The sequence below is a fragment of the Neofelis nebulosa genome, chromosome 12 (genome assembly GCF_028018385.1).
Source record: "Neofelis nebulosa isolate mNeoNeb1 chromosome 12, mNeoNeb1.pri, whole genome shotgun sequence".
Classification (NCBI taxonomy): domain Eukaryota; kingdom Metazoa; phylum Chordata; class Mammalia; order Carnivora; family Felidae; genus Neofelis; species Neofelis nebulosa.
Window position 1 is genome coordinate 11,892,100 of NC_080793.1, and position 22,928 is coordinate 11,915,027.

The following is a 22,928-nucleotide window of genomic DNA, read 5'->3' on the forward strand; positions in this document are numbered from 1 at the left end:
ATGGGAGCATGCACTTTTAAATTTTGTCTATATTAATAGAGCCGTGGTGATTTTTGCTTAGAGAAACCTCTGTTAAAGATGATTGTTTTTAAGTGCAAGAAGAGAGGAATATGGAACCTAGGTGGAGATTAAATAATTATGCATGTGTGCATGTTTATAAATATGCATGCTTTCTTCCTTTTCTCTTCCTAAAATGGCAAGAAGGATATCTGGGGAACAGAATGTGCTTCTTCTACAAGCAGATCTTTACCTTGTTGGAATTTGGGGATTCCTCTTAATGCATAAGGCATGCCTCTTTCACTGTTTAGCTCTGATTTCCATTTTAAATTTAATGGGCTTGGTTAAATTAGTGTAGTGGCAGGTATTTGGTAAGGCATACTGTTAGGTAGCATCTTAAAAAGTTTGTTTAGAGTGAGCCACAAAGGGTCCTGGTGAGCTTTGTGGTTTTTATTTCTTGTTTTCATATGCCTTAAGTAACCTTAAGAGGACATGATATGTATAAAATAGCCATCGTAATTTAGAAAGGAACATGCTCGATCCCTGTCTTTCTCCGTCTAATGAGTTCATGTAAAAAATATATCAAAAGAAGGACTCAGAGCAGAATCCTCACATTTCAAAGGGGAGTATATTTATTGTAAGAACTGCTGATTCATTAGGAATGCTTCCTAATTCGAACAGCAGCAGCTGCTTCTGGTTAGAATAAACTCCATCTCTTCTGTGCCCTCTCTCTCCAAGGGGATGTTAAATTTTGGTTTAAGACTTTTCTCCTGCTTTAGCTTTTTCTCTCCCTTCCTCACCCTTTCCTCAATTAGGATGCTTTATCCTTTTCAGTGTTTGCACGATTTGAACAACCCCCACCTTTAAAGAATGACTTTTGCTAAGATTACAGATGCTAATAAAACCCTTCTGATAATGTGTTTTGTTTGTATTCACAGTGGCAGTGGAGTGCACTGTGCAGCAGAAAGAAAAAAAGTTGAGACATGTTGTAGTCGTGAATTCTAAGTGCAATAATTTAAAATACAGAGAGCATTTGAGAAACTGCCATTGTCCATTAAATGAAACCACCGTATTAACGTATCATAGCATGCTGTTCTAATCACTTTTCTCCAAATACCAGCTTTTGAAAGAAACATGGTGGTATTTTTCGTACAAAATCTGAAATCGTGTAATTGAATGGCTTGGCAGAATAGGTAAATGAATGTAGCAACATGCATTCAAATGTGTCTCTTTGGTTTGTAATGAGCTGATTGAAGTTCACAGTTGTAAGACTCGCCATTTTTTTTCCTGATTTTACATTCTCAACCCAGACAAAGGTGCCAGTTTTTTATATTAACAGAAAAAGGAAGAAGAAAATTGTTCATAAAAATCAGGTGAGCTCTTTTTGGGGGTCACTATTGGATTCTGTGCGCCAGTAGCTTTTACTCAACTGTCCTTCTATAAAATAAAGAATCCTCTAGTGTGACCATTTCTGTTTGATTTTAGGATTATTAATAACCCCTCCTAGGGCTTAAGGAAATTCTGTCACATCTGATGGAGTTGGTCATCTGCCACGTGTGTGTGTGCTCTCACGAGAAAGATAATTGGTGCCTGTGCATACTTCTCTCACAGCACTTATCTTGGTAATTACACTTGTTGATTTATGCATCTGATTCTCCCTCTGGGCACTGAGCTCCTTAAAATTAGAGACTGTTTGTGGTACCTGTTAGCCCCAGGACCCAGCAAAGAGCCTCCCAGTCAATGAATGTTTGATGACCAAATGAGCCATGGGATACTAAAGGCAAATGGGGGTCAGAGTAGATGTCAAAATACACAGTAGACAGAAGGATCATCATGTTTGGAGTTGAACAGGCATTATTTTAAATCCTGGTTAGTAAAGGACTCTGGGAATACCATGTGGAATCCAATTAAATTTTTGATGTTTCAGGACAATTCTAAGTATTGAAGACCACAGCTGCTCTACGTTCTCTCAGACAAGAGAATCCATGGGTTTTTTTTTTGTTGTTGTTTTTCGTTTTGTTTTGTTTTTTGTTTTTTGTTTTTTTGTTTTTTCACTCTTCTTGGTAGGAGGTACAGCAGAAAAAAGAGAATAATACCAGGGGGTTGCAGGGCCATGCATTAGGGACAGAGATAACTACTTCTGGGTTTGTCGGGATGTCCTTTTGGCTGTGCAAATGTGTGGCTCTGGGTTTTGACTCCCATTCTTGCTACAAAATAAGAGTGGGGATATGTTACTATTAAAATGTGTCCTTCATTGGTTAGCACTGGGGACAAGGCTAAAGTATATGGTGTGGCTTAAGAGATCATATATATTGGGGCGCCTGGGTGGCGCAGTCGGTTAAGCGTCCGACTTCAGCCAGGTCACGATCTCGCGGTCCGTGAGTTCGAGCCCCGCGTCAGGCTCTGGGCTGATGGCTCAGAGCCTGGAGCCTGTTTCCGACTCTGTGTCTCCCTCTCTCTCTGCCCCTCCCCCGTTCATGCTCTGTCTCTCTCTCTGTCCCAAAAATAAATAAAAAACGTTGAAAAAAAAAATTAAAAAAAAAAAAAAAAAAAAAAAAAAAAAAGAGATCATATATAGAATTATAGGACTGCATACCCAAATGAGCGAATTTTAATTGATATTTAAAAGATATGAACTTTAAAAAGATAGATGGTGGTCAGAACAGGTGGTAAACAGATGATCTCAGTATAGTGTGGTAGGAACTGGGATACATTAGTGGACACCCCATACGGGGTGAGGAGGGTTGACTTAGATGGGGCAAAAGGAAACATTTTGGGGTCCTGGAAATGTTCTATGTGTTGATCGTGGTGGTGTACACAGCTGTGTGCAGAGTTATCAAAACTCCTCTAAGTGCACACGTGGAATGGATGGGTTTTATTATATGTAAACCATAATTCAAAGTTGATTTATAAAAAAAAAGAGGACTATGAGCTCTGGAACAGGAAGACCTTCAAATCCTGACTGCTACTTAACTACCTTGGTGATTGCTACGCATCTTTGAACCTCCATGTCTTAATCTGTCAGTCGTAGCTGAAGATACCTATGTCATGTAGCTGAGGTGAGGAGAGATAATGGCCTTGAAATTGTGTAGTCCAATGCCTAACATAGCTGAGGTGTACTAGATATTTTCACTCCCACCCCACAAACGGCTCAGTATGCTGAACTGGTCTTTAGCTGAAGCTGCTTTATTTTATACCCATAAAAGTTAAGTTCAAACATTTGTGAAAGGTAAAAATGTTAACATCCATATGTTTGTTTAATGATAGCTCTTATAGTCTTTACTGTTGCTATCTTTTATATCACCATAGCATACTAAATCTTATAGGGTTAAGTCTTATTTAATTAGGAACAATATATGGTATTCCTTCAGTCAGGAAAGCACAAGGAATTATTTGCAGTGTTATTTTGAAAAGAGTCATTCATTGAAGAATGATTGAAAAAAAAATACTGGTGATACAGTTATGATCCCTACCTTTTTTTCTTTTGCTTTCATTCTGTCTTTGAAATGAAATCTTTATCTTGCATCAAGTAGAGAAATAATAAAATCCCTATTGACCTAGCCCATTCTTTTGTGACAAATACAATCTTAAAAGTAACTGTGAAGAATATACATAGGCCTGTGGCACCTTAGCATTTTAAAGGCATTTAGAATAATCCAGAATATGGCTTAGAACCACTCCGTGGCCTGAGAGAGCAAGTAGACCTCTTCTACCCAATAATCGTAACAGGAGTTACCTATTTTGAGTACCTGATATGGTCTGTGAACTGTAGTGGGCACTTGGTATTATTTACATTACTTTATTATTGAGTTGCTTAATTTGTTCTGCCTTGTTGGGTCAATAGGAAGTGGCATCCTTTTGTAGAAGAAAGTGGGCTTGGAGAGGTGAAGAACAACTCGGGGGGCCCTTTGGTAGGTGGGGGAACCACACCTGTTGCTCTGGGCCGTCCACATCAACCTCTTCTCCCACCGTGTCACACAGCAATGCTCCCTCTTTAGGCCATCCTTTGCCTAAAAGGAGCTCATTTTTTTTAGTTCTTCTCCTAGAGCCAAATCCTAGGATTTAATTGCATTTAGTAATTTCTTTAAGTAATTAAAAGGGCGCTGACATAGCCTTTACTTTCAGAAACTTCCTTCTTCCTTGAGGACTTAGGCCAGCTACATGGGTCTTAAGACCTTTGAGTTTATCTGCTTCCAGACTTCCACTCTGTTAAAGTGATACCCTATAAAAAGATAAATCTGATCAAATTCCTCCTCTGCTTAAAACTCTGCTTTCAGGAAAAGAACTAAACTCCCTAGTCTCACACATAAAACTCATAAGTCTCACACATAAAACCCATAAAACTCTCTGGACTTCTCTGGGTCATCTTCTGCCAGGATTTCCCTGCCCCTCCCCCACTTCACAAAACATTACATAGAGAACCCTCTTGCCCCACCGGTAGGTGGGATCCAACCACCTCAAGTCATTTATGGTTCCTTGTCTCTGCCTCTGAAAAATTTTGTTCCCTTCAGACAGAAGCGCTTCTTTGGCTTTCCTCGTTTGGCTGACACCCCGGTCTAGTCAAGATGCTCTCTCCTTCCACGTTCCCATAATGCTTGGTGCCCACCTGTATCACAGCATCCTCATGTTGCACTGTGATCAACTGTTTACATGTCTGTCTTCTCCTTAGAGACCTATGTCCCTTGGGGACAGGCAGTACTGTGTCATGTATTTATCCTGGCTGTTGAGCACAGGGCTGGCAGGTATTGATGCTTACTAAATGTTCATGTAAATGCCCTGGTGTTAAAGATTTGGCCTCACGATGTAAATCTTCTTTCCTTTCTCAAGTTAGGGTAGCCTTGGCTAAGTGAGGGTGTCTCACTTTCTGAGGCCCACTAGAGTTTATTGAGACTAACTGTTCCCACATGAAGGAAGGTCACTGAAAACCTTATTAGCCAACCACCCCTCCCTTGAACTGAGATCTGTGATAAACATGGTGCAGTGGAAAGAGCACAGACTCTGGCATGACCAGTAAAGAGTGCAAACTTCTATTTCATCCAGAGAGCCTGTTGGGGAACTGGGTCATCATAGTTATTAAGCATGCTTAAGGAAATAAGAAGGTAGGCTTTTGATTCCACTCCCTGAACAATTCATTTCCCTACCACCAAGCAAGATGACTTGGAAGTTGGTAGGCAGAGAGGAATTGAACATGTGGCTATTTTTTAATTTAAAAGTTAATAACAGTAGGGGTGCCTGGGTGGCTCAGTTGGTTGGGCATCTGACTCCTGAAAGTTAATAAAAGTAATATGTATTGATTGTAGAAAGTTTGGAGAATATAGGAAAACACAAAAATGAAAAATTATTTGTACATATTACAGAGCCTGCTTTTATATCCTGTAGTCTGATTTTAATGAATATGTAACTCCATCATTTGGATAGTTCATAATTTGTGAACTACTGTACATTTAGCTTGCTTCCAAGTATTTGCACTTATTTAAAAAATTTTTTTAATGTTTATTTTTGAGAGAGCGAGAGAGAGAGAGAGAGAGAGAGCGAGCGAGCATGAGCAGGGGAGGGACAGAGAGAGAGGGAGACACAGACTCCAAAGCAGGATCCAGGCTCCGAGCTGTCCGCACAGACATGGGGCTTGAACCCATGAACTGTGAGATCATGACCTGAGCTGAAGTCGGATATTTAACCGACTGAGCCACCCAGGCGCCCCAGTACTTGCCCTTACGAACAGTACAGAGTACTAAAAGATGAAACAACCTTTTCCTAATTTTTAATAGATTTTTTTAAGTTTACTTATTTTATTTTGAGAGAGAAAGAGCAAGGGAGGGGCAGAGGGAGAGGGAGAGAGAGAGAGAGAGAATCCCAATCAAGTTCCACACTGTCAGCGCAGAGCCTGATGCGGGGCCTGATCTCATGAACCATGAGATCATGACCTGAGCCAAAATCAAGAGTTGGAGGCTTAACTGACTGAGCCATCCAAGTGCCCCGACTTTTTTTTTTTCTAATTTTTAAGACACTGCATGTTTAGTACATAAGCCATAGAAATTGGAGAAAAGACTGTAAAAGGAAACAAAAATTGTCTACGAATTCCATAACCTAGAAATAACCACTGTTAATTTATCTTCTAGTCTTCCTATGAATGTATATGATTACCTATGAAACATAGTTGTGGACATTGCTTCTTTTCAATCTATATTATGTCATGGATATCTTCCTGTATCATTAAGGATTTTATTTATTTATTTATTTATTTGTTTGTTTGTTTATTTATTTATTTAATATGAAATTTATTGTCAAGTTGGTTTCCATACAACACCCAGTGCTCATCCCAACAGGTGCCCTCCTCAATGCCCATCACCCACTTTCCCCTCCCTCCCACCCCCATCAACCCTCAGTTTATTCTCAGTTTTTAAGAGTCTCTTATGATTTGCCTCCTTCCCTCTCTGTAACTTTTTTTTTCTCCTTCCCCACCGCCATGGTCTTCTGTTAAGTTTCTCAGGATCCACATAAGAGTGAAAACATATGGTATCTGTCTTTCTCTGACTGACTTATTTCATTTAGCATAACATTCTCCAGTTCCATCCATGTTGCTACAAAAGGCCCTTCGTTCTTTCTCATTGCCAAGTAGTATTCCATTATATATATAAACCACAACTTCTTTATCCATTCATCAGTTGATGGACATTTAGGCTCTTTTCATTAAGGACATTTTAAAACCTCATTTTCTGTTTCTTGGATTTAACCTAATTTACTTAACCATTCTCTTAGCACATGTTTAGGTGTGTGTATGAAGGTATTGCTATTATACATAATAAAGAACTACCGTTTAAAATATATTCCCCCCAAAATTAAGCCACAACATTTAATGCTGGTGAAAACACAGTAAAAATAATTCATGCGTACATTTTTGGACCTTCATTTTAATGTTCTGCTTTTAGTAGTTACTCACTGAAGGACAACTTTACTGCTCTCTTTCAAACTATGTGAGTTTAAGAATTTATATCCAAGAAACCTGTTTCTGCCAGGTTTGCTGTTTGAGCCTCCTTTCTCTAAAGATTAGTTTTTAGGGACTCTTTTGAGGAAGACTCAAAACTGGTACTGCCGCTGGGGATTTAAGACTTACGCCTTTTTTAACCAAACACTTCACCTCCCTCTAAGCTACCATGTCTTGAGTGAGTTTAACACCACCAGTTTTAGGCTTTTGTAACATTGCCGACTGCTCTTCTAGGTTTATAATAAATCAGTAAGTCATAGGCACCAATATTATTTAAAAAATAAGGAGTGGCTGGGAGGTGTAGGGCTGTTTTTGTATGTATTATTGTTTTTAAATCAGGGCAACAAAACAGAGAGTGATTGATGGCATGTTGTTTCAACTCAGTCTCTCTGTTAGTGGATCCTCAGCTCCTCCTCGGCTCAGGATTGGGTCTGCCCAGCCTATCGAAGGGCTCACCTGAGGAAACTGGTTCGTGCTATGGCTGTGTATGTGGTTATGAGGAAATGCACACCTCACCTCTTCTCAGGGGGGCCCAACCGCTACTCATAATTTTCAAGTTGTCTTTTTATTGCCTCTGTCAGATCATTCCTAATGCCATAGTGGTTTCACATACAAATCTAAACCAGGGACCTACATGTGTGGAGGCTACCCTTTATTCGCCTCTACCCAGTGCTTGGCTTATATTAGGCAGTGACTGGATGAATGAGAGCTAGCTACAGAGCAGATGAGTTTAATGGTTGTTCTGTTGTGACAGTTTGAAAACACCTGATCAAATGTCAAGTGCACGTGTCATCTATGGCATTTCACTGATGCCGTTTCATTGATACCATTCCCTGAGAGATTTTTTTTCAGTAAAGAACCTGCTGGTGTAGTAAAGCACACACACCTACCTGAATTTAACCCTGATCCCCTGATCTGCTTTGTGGCTGCGGGACTCTGAGCGGGTTACTTACCGTGTCTGTGCTTCAGTTTTCTTATTTGTTACTGGGGAGATTTAATGGTACCTGTTTAATAGAATTACTATGAGGAATAAATAGGCAAACGCATCTAAAGCTCTTGACACACGGCAATTTCAGAATATTGGTGGTCTCTACCATTATTACTTTTATGTTTGGTGCATGATAAGGAGCACAGCAGTAAAGGTTCTTGGATCTAGATGGGTCTTGCAGTTGGATAGATGATACTACCCTGTTCGGGGTGGCTGTGTCTCTGTGTGATTAATTTTGTATAAAGAAATCTGCTTCCCTCAGCCTGGCCCATGTGCGCTAAATGAGATAGCGGTAGAGGTTTTCTCCAGGGTAAGAGAATCCCATGAGCAAGACAGAGGCCTGTGGCAGAATGAAGCAGGGGAGGGGCTGCTGGGCTTGCACAAATTCCTTTTTCCTTCCCTCAAAACCTTTAGCCTCATTTCCAAGAACATCTTGGGAGAGACCTCTTGGTGAGAGAGTTGCTCTGTCACAAAAGGTAACTTGAGAGCAGTTTCCTGTCTGTCCTTGTTGCTAGCTCTTAGTAAGGTCCTGCTTTGTACCCAAAGGAGGCTTTGAACATCAGTTGTCTCGAACAATCCCTAGTCTTATCACTTATTTTAATGTTCCTTGCACAGGTCACTCTTGGATGTGGTGCTCTGGGCAATCTCACCCCAGAATGCTTCCCTTCCTTTATTTAACCTCTGACCTGTGAAAACAAGAGTTAATCAAGAGTTCTAAGGTAGCTAAGAGGAAGGGGAAGTGTTTGGTTACAAATTAAATATGAACAAGTCATAAGTCATAAATCCCCAGTAGCGCTACCAGTTCTGTGTCTCAAGTTGCATATGGTACAGGGTGTTTGGGTTATAAATTCAAGTTCAGGGCTCTCTGATTGCTTGAGGTTAGATGCCCGGTTGGTTTTCTTTGGGCCTAAAATCTCTTTGCCTTTTAAAACATTACTTTTATTGGACCGGCTACCTTCACATCCTACTTTCTCTCCATGTGCCTGTCTGTCCTTCTTCCTTTCTTTACCTGCCTGCCTGCTTGTCGTGATTGGTGTGCTGTTCTGTGAATTGAGACAGAACTGCCCTGAAAGAAGTGAAGCATATGGAAAAAGTTGCCAAGGAGAGGCATTGAAGCATAGAGCGTAAATGGGTTTAAGAGACAGCCAGACACTTTTATAGAGAGATTTGCGATGGAATGATACAGCATTCGAGCAGAGATCAGGGGTGGACCTGAGCTCAAATGAGTGCTACTCGTGGAAAACTGATGCCCTGTCTAATCCAGCATTTCCTTAATTGTCACCATAAGCATACATTTAAAGCTTTATACTCTAAATTTAAAAAGGCAACACAGCCTGTTTAAGAATCTGTGACCCGGGCCATGATTTGTCTAGATAAATTCTTAGAAATCCAGATCTAAGGTAGCAGAGGCATTAGGTCTTGGCATGAAGCTCTGGAAACTTAAAAACTGAAAACACCGAAGACAGTTTAAATCCAGCCATTTATATTTGTGTTTCTGGATCTAACATGTACACTAATACCTAAAGCAATAAAGAGCTGACACATGACTAGTGTCCCTGGAGCTGGCAGAGTAAGAAAACATGCTGAATGGCTGGGAGGAAGCCAAAGTTGGATTGCTCAGAACACTTCCAGCAGAGGGACTTTTGGAGGCAGGCTTTCATTTATCAGGGCATCACAGTGAGAACCACAGGTAAGAATCCTAATTCTTATCTAAATCCTAATTCAGGATTGAATTAGGATTCTAAATCCTAATTTCTAAATCCTAATTTCAGGATTGATCACTGCATGGGATCGTGCTGTGCAATTAATAATGTGTTGCATGGAGCGGGCAGGGCAGAAATCCTACGGGACTAGTTTTGTGTCTTGCGTTGTGCTTTTAGTAGCTGTGTTGTCCCAGGTAGGTCACTTCACTTGTCCGTGACTCCGTTTTTCTCACCTGTAAAATGGGATGATGATCCATCTTCTAGAGTTGTAAAGAATAATACTTCAGAGCTCCTGAAGCTTGGTAAATGTTTTCCCTCTTTCTCCACTTTTCGCTCTGAAACGAGAATATCATCAAACGGTGTCTCAGTGGGTTCATTAATTTTGTTGTTTACTCCTGAAAGTAGGACAGGATTTCTTGTGTAGCCATTTCTTCTCCTTGCTGTTTTTTTTTTTTTTCTTCAGTAGAGACAATGTATTTCTCTTTTAGTCTATGAAAGATTCTGTAAGGTGGGCCTTGGTTAGAACCTCCCTAACCCATTATATTATATTATGGTAGTAATTTAAAACCATAGAATAAGATGCTCTGAATGGGGGGAAAAACTTGTAGGTGTGTGAATACAGGAGCGGGCTGCATCATAAGCTCTCTTAGGAAAATGATGAAAGGCCTGTGCGCTCGCCCTCTCTGGGCTCAATGGAAAATATCTGAGAATTACACTCAATTGTCAGTGCAGGTGTCATTACTCCAAAGATCTTCTGTTACCAACACTTCACCGGTGATAACAGAAAAGTGCCTCTGTGCTTTCCTCCTGAGCAATCTCCCTCAATCACAGCGACGCTGTCATCGAGAAGACGACAGCAGATCTGCTCTCTAAAAGCAACAATTATTGAATACCCATCAGGAGAGAAAAGAGCCTTCTTACCAAAGTCAAATCCAAGTGTGTGTTTGGGTAGATTTATGTAAGCACAGATGTTTTATGGGAACTTTTTGTGTTTTTTCCTAATGCAAATTAATATTTCTACTCATTCAGTACATGCGATATATTTTCCTGCATAGATGTAGTAGGTATCACAATGGGATGCTAATTATGGACATAAATCAGAGATTTTTGAGCTTAACTGGCTACCGTAATAAATTTACAGTTCGACGTTAGCAGCTGTGAGCAAAGCAGAATGCTCACATTGAGTGAGACTAGCTTTGATCTCCCAAAGGGGGTTGTTTGTTGCCCTAGTCAAGTTCCTCTGACTTCTGATCTTCCTAGCACTACGAGTATGGTCTCGGCAGGGAAAAACATTGATTACTGCGTTCCAGGCACAGTGGTAGGCACCCTCACATATGTCACCCTCATAACAGTTGTGTGAGCGTAGGTAGTGTATCCCCATTTTATACATGGAGGGGGAAAAAATGCCTCAGGCCACAGCTAGGGACAGAAGTGATACTCAGACTCAGGTCAGTCTTCTGACTTTGCACTCTGTGTAAAAGAGATCAGCAAGGTCATTTCTGTGGGAAGCCTTCCCAGAACTTCTCCTCTGTTCCCTTTATGCACCTCTGCCCTCACACAGGCCCTGCGTTGCTGACGTCATCTGCCCATGTGTCTGCTTTTCCTTCCTTACACTGTGGGCTCCCCAAATGCTGAGACCTTGGTCTCTTTCTCCGTGTACCTGATACAATGCCAGGCATTTACTGGATGGGCTTCAGTAAGTGTGGAGAAATGTGTGGTTTGACGGACGATTGACTGTCACATTTGCAGAATGAATGATCTGGAAACGTGTGATGTTTGGACTGTAAACGTCACTTCGGTTTTAAATTCCAGGAAAGCATTTATTGAAGCTTAATGTGGTTAGCTCAGGAGGATGTGGTGTGCTTTTCTCATAAGGATGAATGTGGACTCTTTGGTGCTAAAGCTGTAGTTTGAAAACTGTGGACCAGCACACATGGGTGGTTTTGTTATGCGTACAGATGGGAGTGCTAAGAAGATAGGTCTTCTAGAAGGCAGTGTAGTTGGGATCTAGGGTCTTCTCTACTTCCCAGCTCCTGTTAGGAAGGCAGGCATGAAAAGTCTAGAAGTGGAAGAGAGGAAAACTCATGGTGGAGCTTTTCTCTGCAGGTAAGTGTGGAGACCAGAGTATCTTCTGAAGAGCAGGAGAAATGGGTTAGAGACGGTAGAAGAAGGGAAAAGTTTAGAGCAGACTCTCTTGGGGAACTTGGCCTGACAGAGGATTCTTGAGTAATTCTAAAGGCTCACCTGTGCTTGAAAAATTAAGTGGCCAAATTAAAACAATCAGCTTGGTTTTGTGACATTTTCCCCACAGTGCTTGAAGTCGGAACAAAAAAAAGTAGGTGCTGGTGTTCACTTGTATTGGATGGGTGGGCTAAGGGCAAGAAATCGTAACTTTGTGGGTCCTTCGTGATCTACTTTGACTTTTACTCACTCCAATTATTTGTCACAGACTCCAGCAGTCCACTGGCAGGGGTCAGTTTTGGTTCTGGATCATTTTCCTAACCCAAACGCCCTGTCTTCCAGTAAGAGTTGATTGACTGTTAACTCTAGTGGCAGTGGCCCTAGTAGAAACTGCAGTCATGAGTTACAACTGTCAAGGGAACTTCTGACTTACTGAATGTCTAACATGTGCCAGGCACACCTTAGAGATTAAATAGTCAACACACAGCCGTGATGCCTGCTCGCATGGAATTGACACTAATGGAGAAGACAAAGAAAAGAAAGCATACATTATAAACCATGGTGACTCAGCATGTAGGGTGAGCCCAGAGGGCCTAACGTTCTGGGAATAAAATCTCTATTTAAGTGGGGACCAAAATTTTATAGTAAAAATTAGGGGAAACTTCCTTTAGGATTTTATCTAGAAAGAAATGAAACGCAAATTTTGGAAATAAATTGAGTTTGGCAAAACCTAGCTTTTATACCAATGATACATTCTTTCTTAGAAAGAGTAATGAGTCCACAATGGTTTTTTGTTTTGTTTTGTTTTTTTAGGGGAAAGGTTGTGATTTTTCTGACAAAATGACACTCTATGTTTGACTTTCTCAGCATAGTCATAAAAAGCCATTTTTCCAAAAGTATTTGACGACTTTATCAATTTCCCCAAGGCCTCTCTTAATCTTTTGATATTGAATTCATCTTCTTTTGATGTGACTGTGGTGCCTCCATCCTTGCTTTTCTTGACTTTTCTCTTTGTCCCTTGTTATCTGGTCTGAAGCTCCCACGTCTTCATTTGTGGGTTACTTTCCTCAAATCCAAGCACGTGGCCAGCATCTTAAACCAGGGCTTCATGAAATCCTGCATCCTTTGCAATGGGTGTGGTTTTATTTACATTTTATCGTAGATGTTTGGCCACCAAGACCCTGACAGAGGAGCAGGGATAGATACTATGTCAAACCAGAAGGGGCGAGTGGGGACTTACTGGTTTAAGTGGCCACATCATTGGTTTTTCCCCTCGTAACGGCTCATGCTCTCCTATTCACTCTCGTGACTGCAGGGCATGAGGATTTCCTGTACAGAGTCCTGAAGGCACCTCTGCCCCAGACAGAATCAAAAAGAGCTTCTCAAAGCTGAGATTGGCGAGAACGTTAGGTAGAGATTCCAGGCACCAGACTTGGGTGCGTCTGCATCCCTCAGTTAAATTCGTTAGGTGGCGTATATCTTCTTATGGAAGAAGAAACTGAGTCTTCAAGAGATTGCTTTCCTGAGGCAGCACAGCTAGAAAGTTTCAGAACGGAGATTGACCCAGGGTTATTTCTCTCCAGCACATGCCGCGCTGCTCTGCATTTTTTTTTTTTTTTCCTTAATTGTGGGCCGGGGGTGGTTTTTTGAAAACTTTAGATACTGAATGCCAGATAGCCTTAACCAAAGGGTGCTTTGTCATCCGATGAATCTTGGCAACATCTGACAGGAAACAGGGGAAAAGAGGGATATGTCTCTTCTCTTCAAGTACCCAACGTGGAGTTTTACAAACTCCTTAGGCAGTGGAAATCACTGAGAAAAATTGAAGAGCATATTCAATTCAATTGTGTCACTCTTTTTAGCGTTAAGTTCATTGCAGACGTCAGTTAAAGCAGCTGTAGAGTGCTCAGGGAGGTGCTACTTCATTGTATTTCTAATATAATGGTGTCTTAGTGTTTAAATGTTAAAATTTTATTATAAAGTACTTTTTATTATTTATATTAGAGCCCAAACATCCTCTTGTCTTAAAAATTAGGTATATAACTAGATTATCAAAGACTTTTGGGTAACAAAGTGGACATGATCTGGGCAGGCTGAGATCCACTGGACCGTGCCGAGGGGGAAACCATCACTCTCCACCTAGTTCTAAATACTCATCCTCAGACTGTTACTTCTCTTTAATTGTCGCTTTGGTTTCCCAGTGATAACAGAATGAAGGGATGAAGGGGAGGCCCATCAGTTCGGCATGTGACAGGCCCTCTGGAGTCTGGCTTTTTTGACCCCTACCTTGCCTTGGGTCCTGCAGCCAGCACCCCCTTTTCTCTGGCTCCTCCAGCTGCGCACAGGTCTCCAATCGGGCCCTGAGGGACAAGGCTGAGAGTCATTGCTCTTGAGATTTTTTTCTGTCTCTAATGCTCTTTATCCCCGCCCCTGCCAGCCTTCCTCCCGTACGTGGAGAACGACTTCTTGAAAACTTAGCTGTTGCTCAACCTTCTCTGTGCCCTGGGGATTGACTTCCCCCATTGCAAGCAGCTGTTCTCTCTATTGCATGCTCCCCGCGATAGCCATGGTTTTAGATTTTTTATTTTCCTAGCTCATATGATTATTCTGTATGCTCTAATTGGTCTACATATGCTATGTTTTTAAAACGTTTGTTTATTTTGAGAGAGAGAGAAAGAAAGAGAAGGAAGGAAGGAAAGAAGGAACGGAAGGATGGAAGGATGGAAGGATGGATATCCCAGGCAGGCTTCACACTGTCAGTGCAGAGCCTGATGCGGGGCTTGAACTCACCAGCCCTGAGATCATGTCCTGAACTGAAACTGGACACTTAACCAACAGAGCCACCCAGGTGCCCCTACTTACAGTATTTCTGATGATACAAAAGACCTTTTCGATTCTCTCCTCTCCATTTTATTACAATTTTGAAACAATAACATACAGAAAAGTTGTGAATACGACACAAATGCTCCATATGAGAGATGTTGCCAAAATAATACCCAGTAGCCCCCAAATACCTTAGTGTATTTTTTAAGAAGGACACATTCTTTTACATAACTACATTATAATCATCACAATCAGGAAATTAGTATTGGTTTTGATACAGTGCTGCCATGTAATACTTGGACCACCTGTATACGTGGAGACGCAAGCTGTAGTTAGAATCACGTGTTGCATTTAGTTTCGTGCCTCTCTCGTTGTCTTACTCTGGAAGAGCTCCTCAACATTTCCTACGCTTCTGTGAACTTGACATTTGGCTGTTAGCTTGTAGAAGGTCCCTCAATTTGGATTTATCTGATTTTTCTTCCTTCCGTGCCTAGAACGTGATGGAAGTATTCTGTCCTGTTTCATTGCATTCTGCCAGTTGATACACCAGTTCAGTTCGTCCCGTTACTTGATTGAGGTCATGTCGCCCAGGCTTTTTCCTTCTTTTTCCCTTTGTAGTTCAAAAGTGTATTGTGAATATCCTCATCTTCTCTCATCCTCATCAAACTTTCAATTCATTTATTCCTATTAGCCCAGACTCACGATTTCCTAATTTATTTATTGTTCTATTATCTCTTTCTATCATATTTTGTTTTGGTGCTCAGATTGTCACAGATTTTGTCGGCCAGAACCCCCCTCCCCCAACTGGCTTTTGTGTCCTGTCGGCATGTCCTGATCACGTGTTGAGCACTGCCTTTTTTCTAGTACAACAAGATATTTCCCAGCCCCAGCCTTGGAGTCAGACATTTCTTCAAGGAGCTCTGGTTCCTTTTTGTGGCAGATGGTCCTTAGAAACCAAGACCTGGACACTAAGCATGCTCATCGTAATTGGGGTGTCTCTGCTTCCATGCCCCCTCAGTGGCTAGAGCTAGAGAATATATGTACATATAAGGTGTATATGCACATTATGTACACACATACATTTGTCTTTCTGCTCATTTTATCTGTCTCCATGATTTCACACAGTTTCATCGAATTCCAACGTGACACCATAGGTTCATTCTTGTTTTTTCCTGGTCCATATTTGTAACTCTCTTCTCTGATAGTAGTAATGGTTTCCATTATGCATTTACATACTTGATCGGACTCGCTCCGCTGCAGGTCCTTTCCTCCGTGGCCGCCCTCCTCACCCCACTTGGACTCTGACATCTTAGGCAGGGCTATTCTGTTTGGGCTCTGACCTCTGAGGCACTGCCGCCTCTTCCTACCATAGACATTCTTCTCGACTGCTTGGGCTCTGCCTCACCACCCTTCATGGAAGCCCTCCTACCCAGTTAGGCTCTGCCACCCCACACTGAACTGCCTTCCAGATGCTTTTTTCGCTCCTCTTAGGTTCCAATACCAGTCTAGCCAACCTCTTTCTCTTGACCTAGATGCTTTCCTACCAGTACCAGGCCTTTGCCCCTACTTAAATCTTTACCCCCTCTTGAGTGCTGACATTCCAAGCCAGGCCACCTTCTGCGTGGATGCTCTTCTTATCTTGCTGGAGCCCTGCCTTTCCCTTGCCAGGGAACCCTCCTCACCCCACTCAGACCCCAGCACTCTGTGCCGGGTTGCCCCTGAAGGAGGCTCTCCTCCTTCCCCTCCTCCTCACGCTTGAACTCTGACCTCCTGCTCACAGCTTTTGCTCTCTCAGGTGGCCACCTTCCTCACCTTGGTCAGTGGCTGCCTCTGTTGCTCCCTATCACGCACACCCCTGCCTTGTTTGAGCTCGTCTGATGTCTCTGAACTGAACTATTAGCAAGAGATGTGGGGAGAGCTGTTTCAAATTTGTGATGGCTTTCTATCTAAATGCTTAACGACACTGGCGTGGAATCCCATCATACATACACTTACACAAGGTCACTTAGACACGTGTACACACACAAAACAGTGGGAACGATTATCCTGACAGTCCATTCAGTGGAGCGAGATTAGAAAAGTAAGTCATCTGTCCTCAGTTGGACTTGGTTCCTGAGTTCAGCCGGAGGGTAAGCAGCTCTCCAAGCTGACAGATTGGAACAGAGTTTTCATTCACCGTGTCCCCCAAACTCAGGCCGGCTACTTGGTGTCTACAAAACCATGTCTGCTCTATGTTGGGGGCAATTTAAGGACTTTTACAGGTGATTTTTACTGTGGGCCATTTGACTCTAAGCACGGTCTCTGGAACCTACCCCTGCACATCCTACCAGGGCCTGTGATAGCCCCATGTCAGTGAGGCCGTGTATGTAGGAATACTCGGCTACTACCTGAATTCTCAAGTTTAAGGCTCTGTATTGCTTCACACAAAACAAGAGCCTGTTGTCCATTTGACTGTTAGGCCAGGGAGTGACGGCAGAGCCTCAGGGACAAAGTTACCTGAGCCACAGTTTGGTGAGAGAAGCATGGATCATGGCCAGTGCCTTGGAAGCGAGCTTGTCCTGTTTTGGCTTTGTCCCATCGAGGCTCTGCTGGTTGGTTATGATAGCTTTATAAATTGATCCAAAGTGTGAGCTAAATAAAGCCCTGGGAAAAGAATTCCAGCTCCCCCTACCCAAACTATTTTGTTGTGTACGTCTCTCTTCCCTACTAGGACCATGGCCTTCCTGAATACAGGGACCCTTTGTCCTCTGGCGATTGTGCCCTGGCCTTGGACTGAGCCCACCGCACAGTGATGCTCTGCATCGCAGACTCGAGCAGTTGCATAAAGGTAGCAAGCAGAGCAGACCCAGGGATGTTTGGAACTGCTTTAGATGTCTAGGGACAAACAGTGTAATGGAGTGTTTGTTTCCTGTATCTGGACCGGGAAGTAGTGTTTACTCCATGATGACAGACACGCACAGAATGGAGTGGAGGGTCTCCATATCCTCACCTGCAACCTCGCAGGCCATGCAAAGCCGTTGTGCCAGCACTAATGAAGCGATACAGGAAACGCCACTGGATAAAGTTCAGCTGTGAACCCTGGCCTCCCAACAGGGGAAAAGAGGGATCCTTTGAAGAAGAAGACAGCTGGGTTTTGGTTTCAAGACCTTAACACTGCCATCACTGGATATTCATCTGTCAGTGAACAGGGGACAACATGTGGGGAACAGTTGTGTCCGGTCAGGCCAGAGGGAGAAAGAAATGGCTGATCTCCAGGGTAACTGCAAAACCTCCCAGGACTGAGGGTTCTGCTTAGTGTAGCCAAGAAGAATTGATTCGGTGAGGTGGAGGCCCAGCGTGAGAAGCTGGGTGCTGCCTGGCCACGTCCCCTAGCAGCGGAGCACGTAGAGGCTTGAGGGTCAGGGCCCGTGCTCGTTGATCAGACGAACCTAGCGGCAAAAGCCTCTTGCACGTATACTGCAGTCCTGACTTCCCAGAGAATCCGGCCTGCCCCATCACTTCATCAAGCATTCCTAAAATGACTTCAGCTTTTCTCTCATTTACTTGAGGCTGTGGTTTCCTTGCGAGAAAATATTTTCTCTTCTTCCTTTCCTACCCCCGCCCCCCCCCCTTCCTTCCTGACTTGGAGTTGCTGGATTTAACTAGTGGCATTTTTTCTTTCAAGGGATAAAAAAAAAAAAAAAAATTGTAAGCCTTGGTTGAATTTGTTTACTAAGAGTCCTCTAATCTGGGCAAGAGTTTTCGTCTGAGGGGATTTATTGTTCCCACTATAATGGCTTTTAACTCAGCCGAGGTTTATTTAACAGAATAGGAAGGGAGAAACTTATCTCCTCCCTAATCCCTCTTGAATGTTTACATTGCTCTGCCAAAGTAAATGCTGCGTAAAGTGGCAGCAGTCATTTGCTGTGTAATAGTCAATATGCAGCTGCCAGGGCTGATTGAAACATATTAACAGAAGTGATAATACTGTCATAGAAGCGAAAAGTTAAGTTGCTTATCAGTATATTTTGATAAGCTACTTAAATTTTACAGTAGCATGTGCTGGCTTCAGACAGACGTTAATGATGGAGAACTGTGCACTTTATCTGTCCCCTGGATTGCCTCTCACTTCATCTATTACCCTCGGCCGTACAGCTGGTAATCTGTACGGGGTGCTGAGTTCCCTCCGCCGGCAGGATCAGCGCTCTCTGCGCGTCCAGCTCTATCAGGAACAGACCCTGTGAGCTAAGCAGGGCGGACGTGAGCAGGACAGCGAGAGCTTGCCTGGTACGCCACTCTCCTCCTTTGACTCTCTGTCACTTTGGAAAAGTCTCGTATGGAAAACAAAGCCATTTCGACGAAGTGACAACGCTTCTTGGGAAGCGGGGGGTGGGCGGGGGGGATCGTTCAACAACAATTCTGTAACATTAACGTGCTTTTTGCTCGTAGTCTTTGTATAGTTCTGTTTGTTCAGTCAACACCAAGCGCTGGGCTCCATGCTTGGCCCTGGAAAGACAAAGTGAAGAAAGATGTGATCCTTCCTGTCTGTGCACAGTGTGTTAGCAAGACAGACAGGCCATTGAGTGCCAAATGGCGTGTGGAATGTTATAACGGGAATATGCATGTGACCGGGCAGCACAGAGAAGAGGGAATTAGGACATCAGGGGTGGGAACGGGACGTGCAAGGGGGAACATCAGGAGGGTGAGTGGAAACCCGCTAGAGTAGACCATGAAGGTCAGAGGGAGGGAAGGGCCAAGTGTCTGCAAGCTCGGGCAGGTTTCAGGATGCCTGGCCATTCTCAGAGGGAGGCTGCAGTGAGAGAAGAGTGCATGTGGGGAGGTGGAGAGGGCAGCCAGAGAGATAGTCGAGGACCTGACAGTGAAGAGTCTCCAACATCAACCTAAAAAGTCCGGTAGTGATGGGGCACCACTGCAGGAGCTGGGTCAGCGTGCCACTTAGATGTGCATTTTGGAAGGAGCATTCTTGAAGCCCCACAGAGGGTACAGTCAGGTCAGGACCAGACTGTCCTCAGGGTGAAGGAGCAGCATGGTGAGGACCCAGCGGAGGCCAGTGGGGACAGAATTAGAACTGGTCCTGCAGTATAAGTATGGAGGGCATGCGGTACAGGTGCAGCGTCTGATTTAATGTTATGACTGGTTTCGGGCTCATGGGGCCTTTGGGACACCAAAGTAGCAGGGGAAGTGCTGTGTGTTTGCTTGTGTGTCCGTGTGTGTCCAGTCACGGGCACTTGATTAGGGGCTTTCCTGGAAAGGGCGAGTGTGGTGGGAGAGGCCTGGGGGCCTATTCAGAGATGGTTCCTGATAGCAGAGTCTGCTTTGAATTTCTTCTCTGTGAACCTGTTCTAGCTCTGAGGCATGGGAATAATTTATAATGGACATTCAATCCTCTACCTTACATAGACAATTTTTTTAAATCCCAGAAATAATTAGCATTCTACTGGTCTGTGTTTCCAGGAACCTATGACGGGAAGCCTCTTTCAGGATGTAGAAGAAAATCTGAAACCTACCAGTCTTGCATTAGCTCCTGGTTAAAGTTTTTGACCTGCATACTAATAGTTCGTGTTTCTGCCCTTCTTTCCGCAGCTATCTCCCCTGGTTCGAAGTATTTTATAAGCTGCTTAACATCTTGGCGGATTACACGACAAAAGGCCAGGTATTTACCTTATATTTTATTCTTTTTAGCAAGTAACTTTAAAATTTTGATTATTAAAGTAATACATGCCTTATGTGTCGCCAAAATGTTTACCAAAAAGTAATGCATGCCCATTATAGAATGTTTGGGAAATTCGGGAACTAGGAAGGAAGAGAAAATGACTCCTAATATGTCCCCCTAACCGCCCTCCCTAAAATAAGAATTGCTAGTATTTGGAGATGTTTCTTCCTTTGCTTTTTGAGTTAAAAAATAAATAGACCTTTAGCATTCAGAGTTAATATTCACAATATCTGATATTCCCAAGCAGCCCTTAAAGTTCATGACATGTATTAAATTATAATTTTGCTGAATTTGAATTGCTCATGTCATGCTTGCAGGGCTCGGATCTGTGAATAAAACACTTAACTGGCAAGTGACCTAGCCACCTGTCCCAAGTTCCCATTTCCATAAGGCTTTGTTGTGTTCTTTCAGTAACTTCTCTAAGGGTCTTGGAATTACTTAAAAAGTTACCTGTACCTTATTGTACTTCTGGAAGAAATGATAGGCTGAAGGTCTTCTATGGATGTGAAGGGTCGACGGGAGCTGTGTTTAGACTTTCATAGCTCACAGTTTTCAGGTGCAATACGACAGAAGCATTTCCCCATGCTAGTAAAAACATTGTGAATATTTTTCATGGCTGCATGGCATTTTATTATGGACCTTGGAAGCATTTCCCTACTGTTGGGAGTTTTTATTACTTGGGATCCCCCCCCCCCCGGCGTAAGCCATTAGCCATTAGCATCTTTGAATATAAGGCATTTCCTTCATTTTGGATTATTTACTTAAGAGGAGAATCTCAGATGGGTCCTTTTAAGGGCAATGCACATAAACATTTAAAAACTATTTGCCAAACTGTTTTCCAAAAGAATTGTACCAGTTTCTTAATAGATACCCTTTGCTGCCAACATACAGGAATGCCTGGTCACCAAGCTCTCACCAGTATCGTTGGTTGAATTCACTGTTTATCTGATAAGTGAATAGTCCCACTGTTTTCATTACATTTCTTTGATTATTAGTGAGTTGGATGTTTGTCCATATATCTAACCTCTTACATACTCCTTTTTGTAAGTGGCGTAAGATTTTTTAATTGGTGATACGTTATTATTCAATGCTACAGAAATTTTTTCCCCCCATACTTTCCACAGAACATTAGTTCTGAGAAATGGTCCATGCAAAAAGGTGCCGTAGTTCAGTAATACTGCGGTTGGGGAGAGGGAACGTTGTGTTTCATTTTTGTCTCCTTAAGATTCATGTCCTGGTGGTTCTGAGAAGGTCCTGCAGTGGAGAAATGTATGTTACTCAGTACTTCCCATCCTGTTTGGCCCCAAACCCTTTTTATTCCATGACAAATAATAATATTCTGAGATACTAGTGTTGCCTGGAACATACCTTAGGAAATGCTGTTTTGGAGAAAAAGTAGAAATTGTGTGTGTAATAAAATCTTTCCTTCAAGTTAGATTTACTCGCCAGCAATATATTCCAGAGGCCACAGTAAACAGAAGGAATAACTAATAGAAATGACTCTGAAAGGGTGCTTAGGTATCAGGGAATTCTGTCACACAGGAAGTGATTTATTCTTTAACGAATGAATTCAGAGGCCATCTTGGGTCTCTTCATCGATTTCTGTTCACAATTCACTTCACTCAAACATTCAGGTTTTCACTCAAATTTGAAAGATGTCTTCAGTAAATAGAATGGCATCACATGTAAGCTCTTAACAGTCTTAGAATTGGAGACTGACTCATGTAATTTTTTTTCTTCCATATTCATGCTCCAGTCAAAACATAATGGACTTTTAAAAACATGTCTTGTGATACAGGAAAGATTGGGTGTGCACAACCCACATGTAGGAGAAGATAGGATTATTGCCCTGTAAAATTGGTGTACCAGTCCTCTGGGCCATTGCCCCAGGAAGGACCCTGCCTCTTGGAGTGAAGAGTTGAGATCAGTGATGTGTTTTAGTGGAGTCTCTTTCCACTGTACCTAATACTCTTTCTGTTAAATTCTTTCTGGTTAAAGGAACTATGACGCAGATGAAAGGGAATCTGTGTACAACTGGCTTACTTGTCGGCAAGCCATGGGTTATCAGATTAGAACGGGGAGGAAGAGCTTTTATTAAAAGAACAGAATCCCCTCCCCAAATCCAAAAGTCACTAGGAAGTTAGGCTTCAGCTGGGGGGCTTAGGTGTGGCTGGTGACCATGATGGCTCAGAGTGGAGTGTTGGAACCTCAGCTACATGATGAGGGTGTCTGTCTGGGTCGCTGACCCTTTTTGGTTATTTTTGGTTATCAGACTGTGGATGGGGCATGGAGGGCATCCCTGTGGAAGAGTTGGCAGGGGTTGAAGAGGGCATCTGAGCCAGAGAGCAGCCTGGTTGAGAGTGTTGGAGCCTGAGGGATGAAACGGTTCATTACGTGGGATAGTGGTGGCAGTGGCTTGGCAGCAGATATCCGAATGCTGGGAGGATCTAGAGGGATCCACAAAGGAAAGGAGATGGCAGTGGCCCAGCACTGGAGGGTTGGAACCCAGGGTGGGGAGGGCTTTTTTGTTGGGAAAGA

At 42.8% G+C, this 22,928-nt stretch overlaps 1 protein-coding gene across 22 annotated transcripts in view; it reads left to right on the forward strand.

Annotated features, from left to right (window-relative positions):
* Nucleotides 1-22,928, forward strand: part of DENND1A (DENN domain containing 1A) — a 513,465-nt gene that overhangs the window by 224,613 nt on the left and 265,924 nt on the right. For all 22 annotated transcript variants that reach the window (XR_009251413.1, XM_058694192.1, XM_058694190.1 and 19 more), the window contains one exon: nt 20,261-20,330. Coding sequence is in view for 21 of the 22 variants with exons in the window: in XM_058694192.1 (XP_058550175.1) it covers nt 20,261-20,330 (70 nt within the window). In the remaining variant the exon portion in view is untranslated. The remainder of the gene's footprint in view (nt 1-20,260; nt 20,331-22,928) is intronic.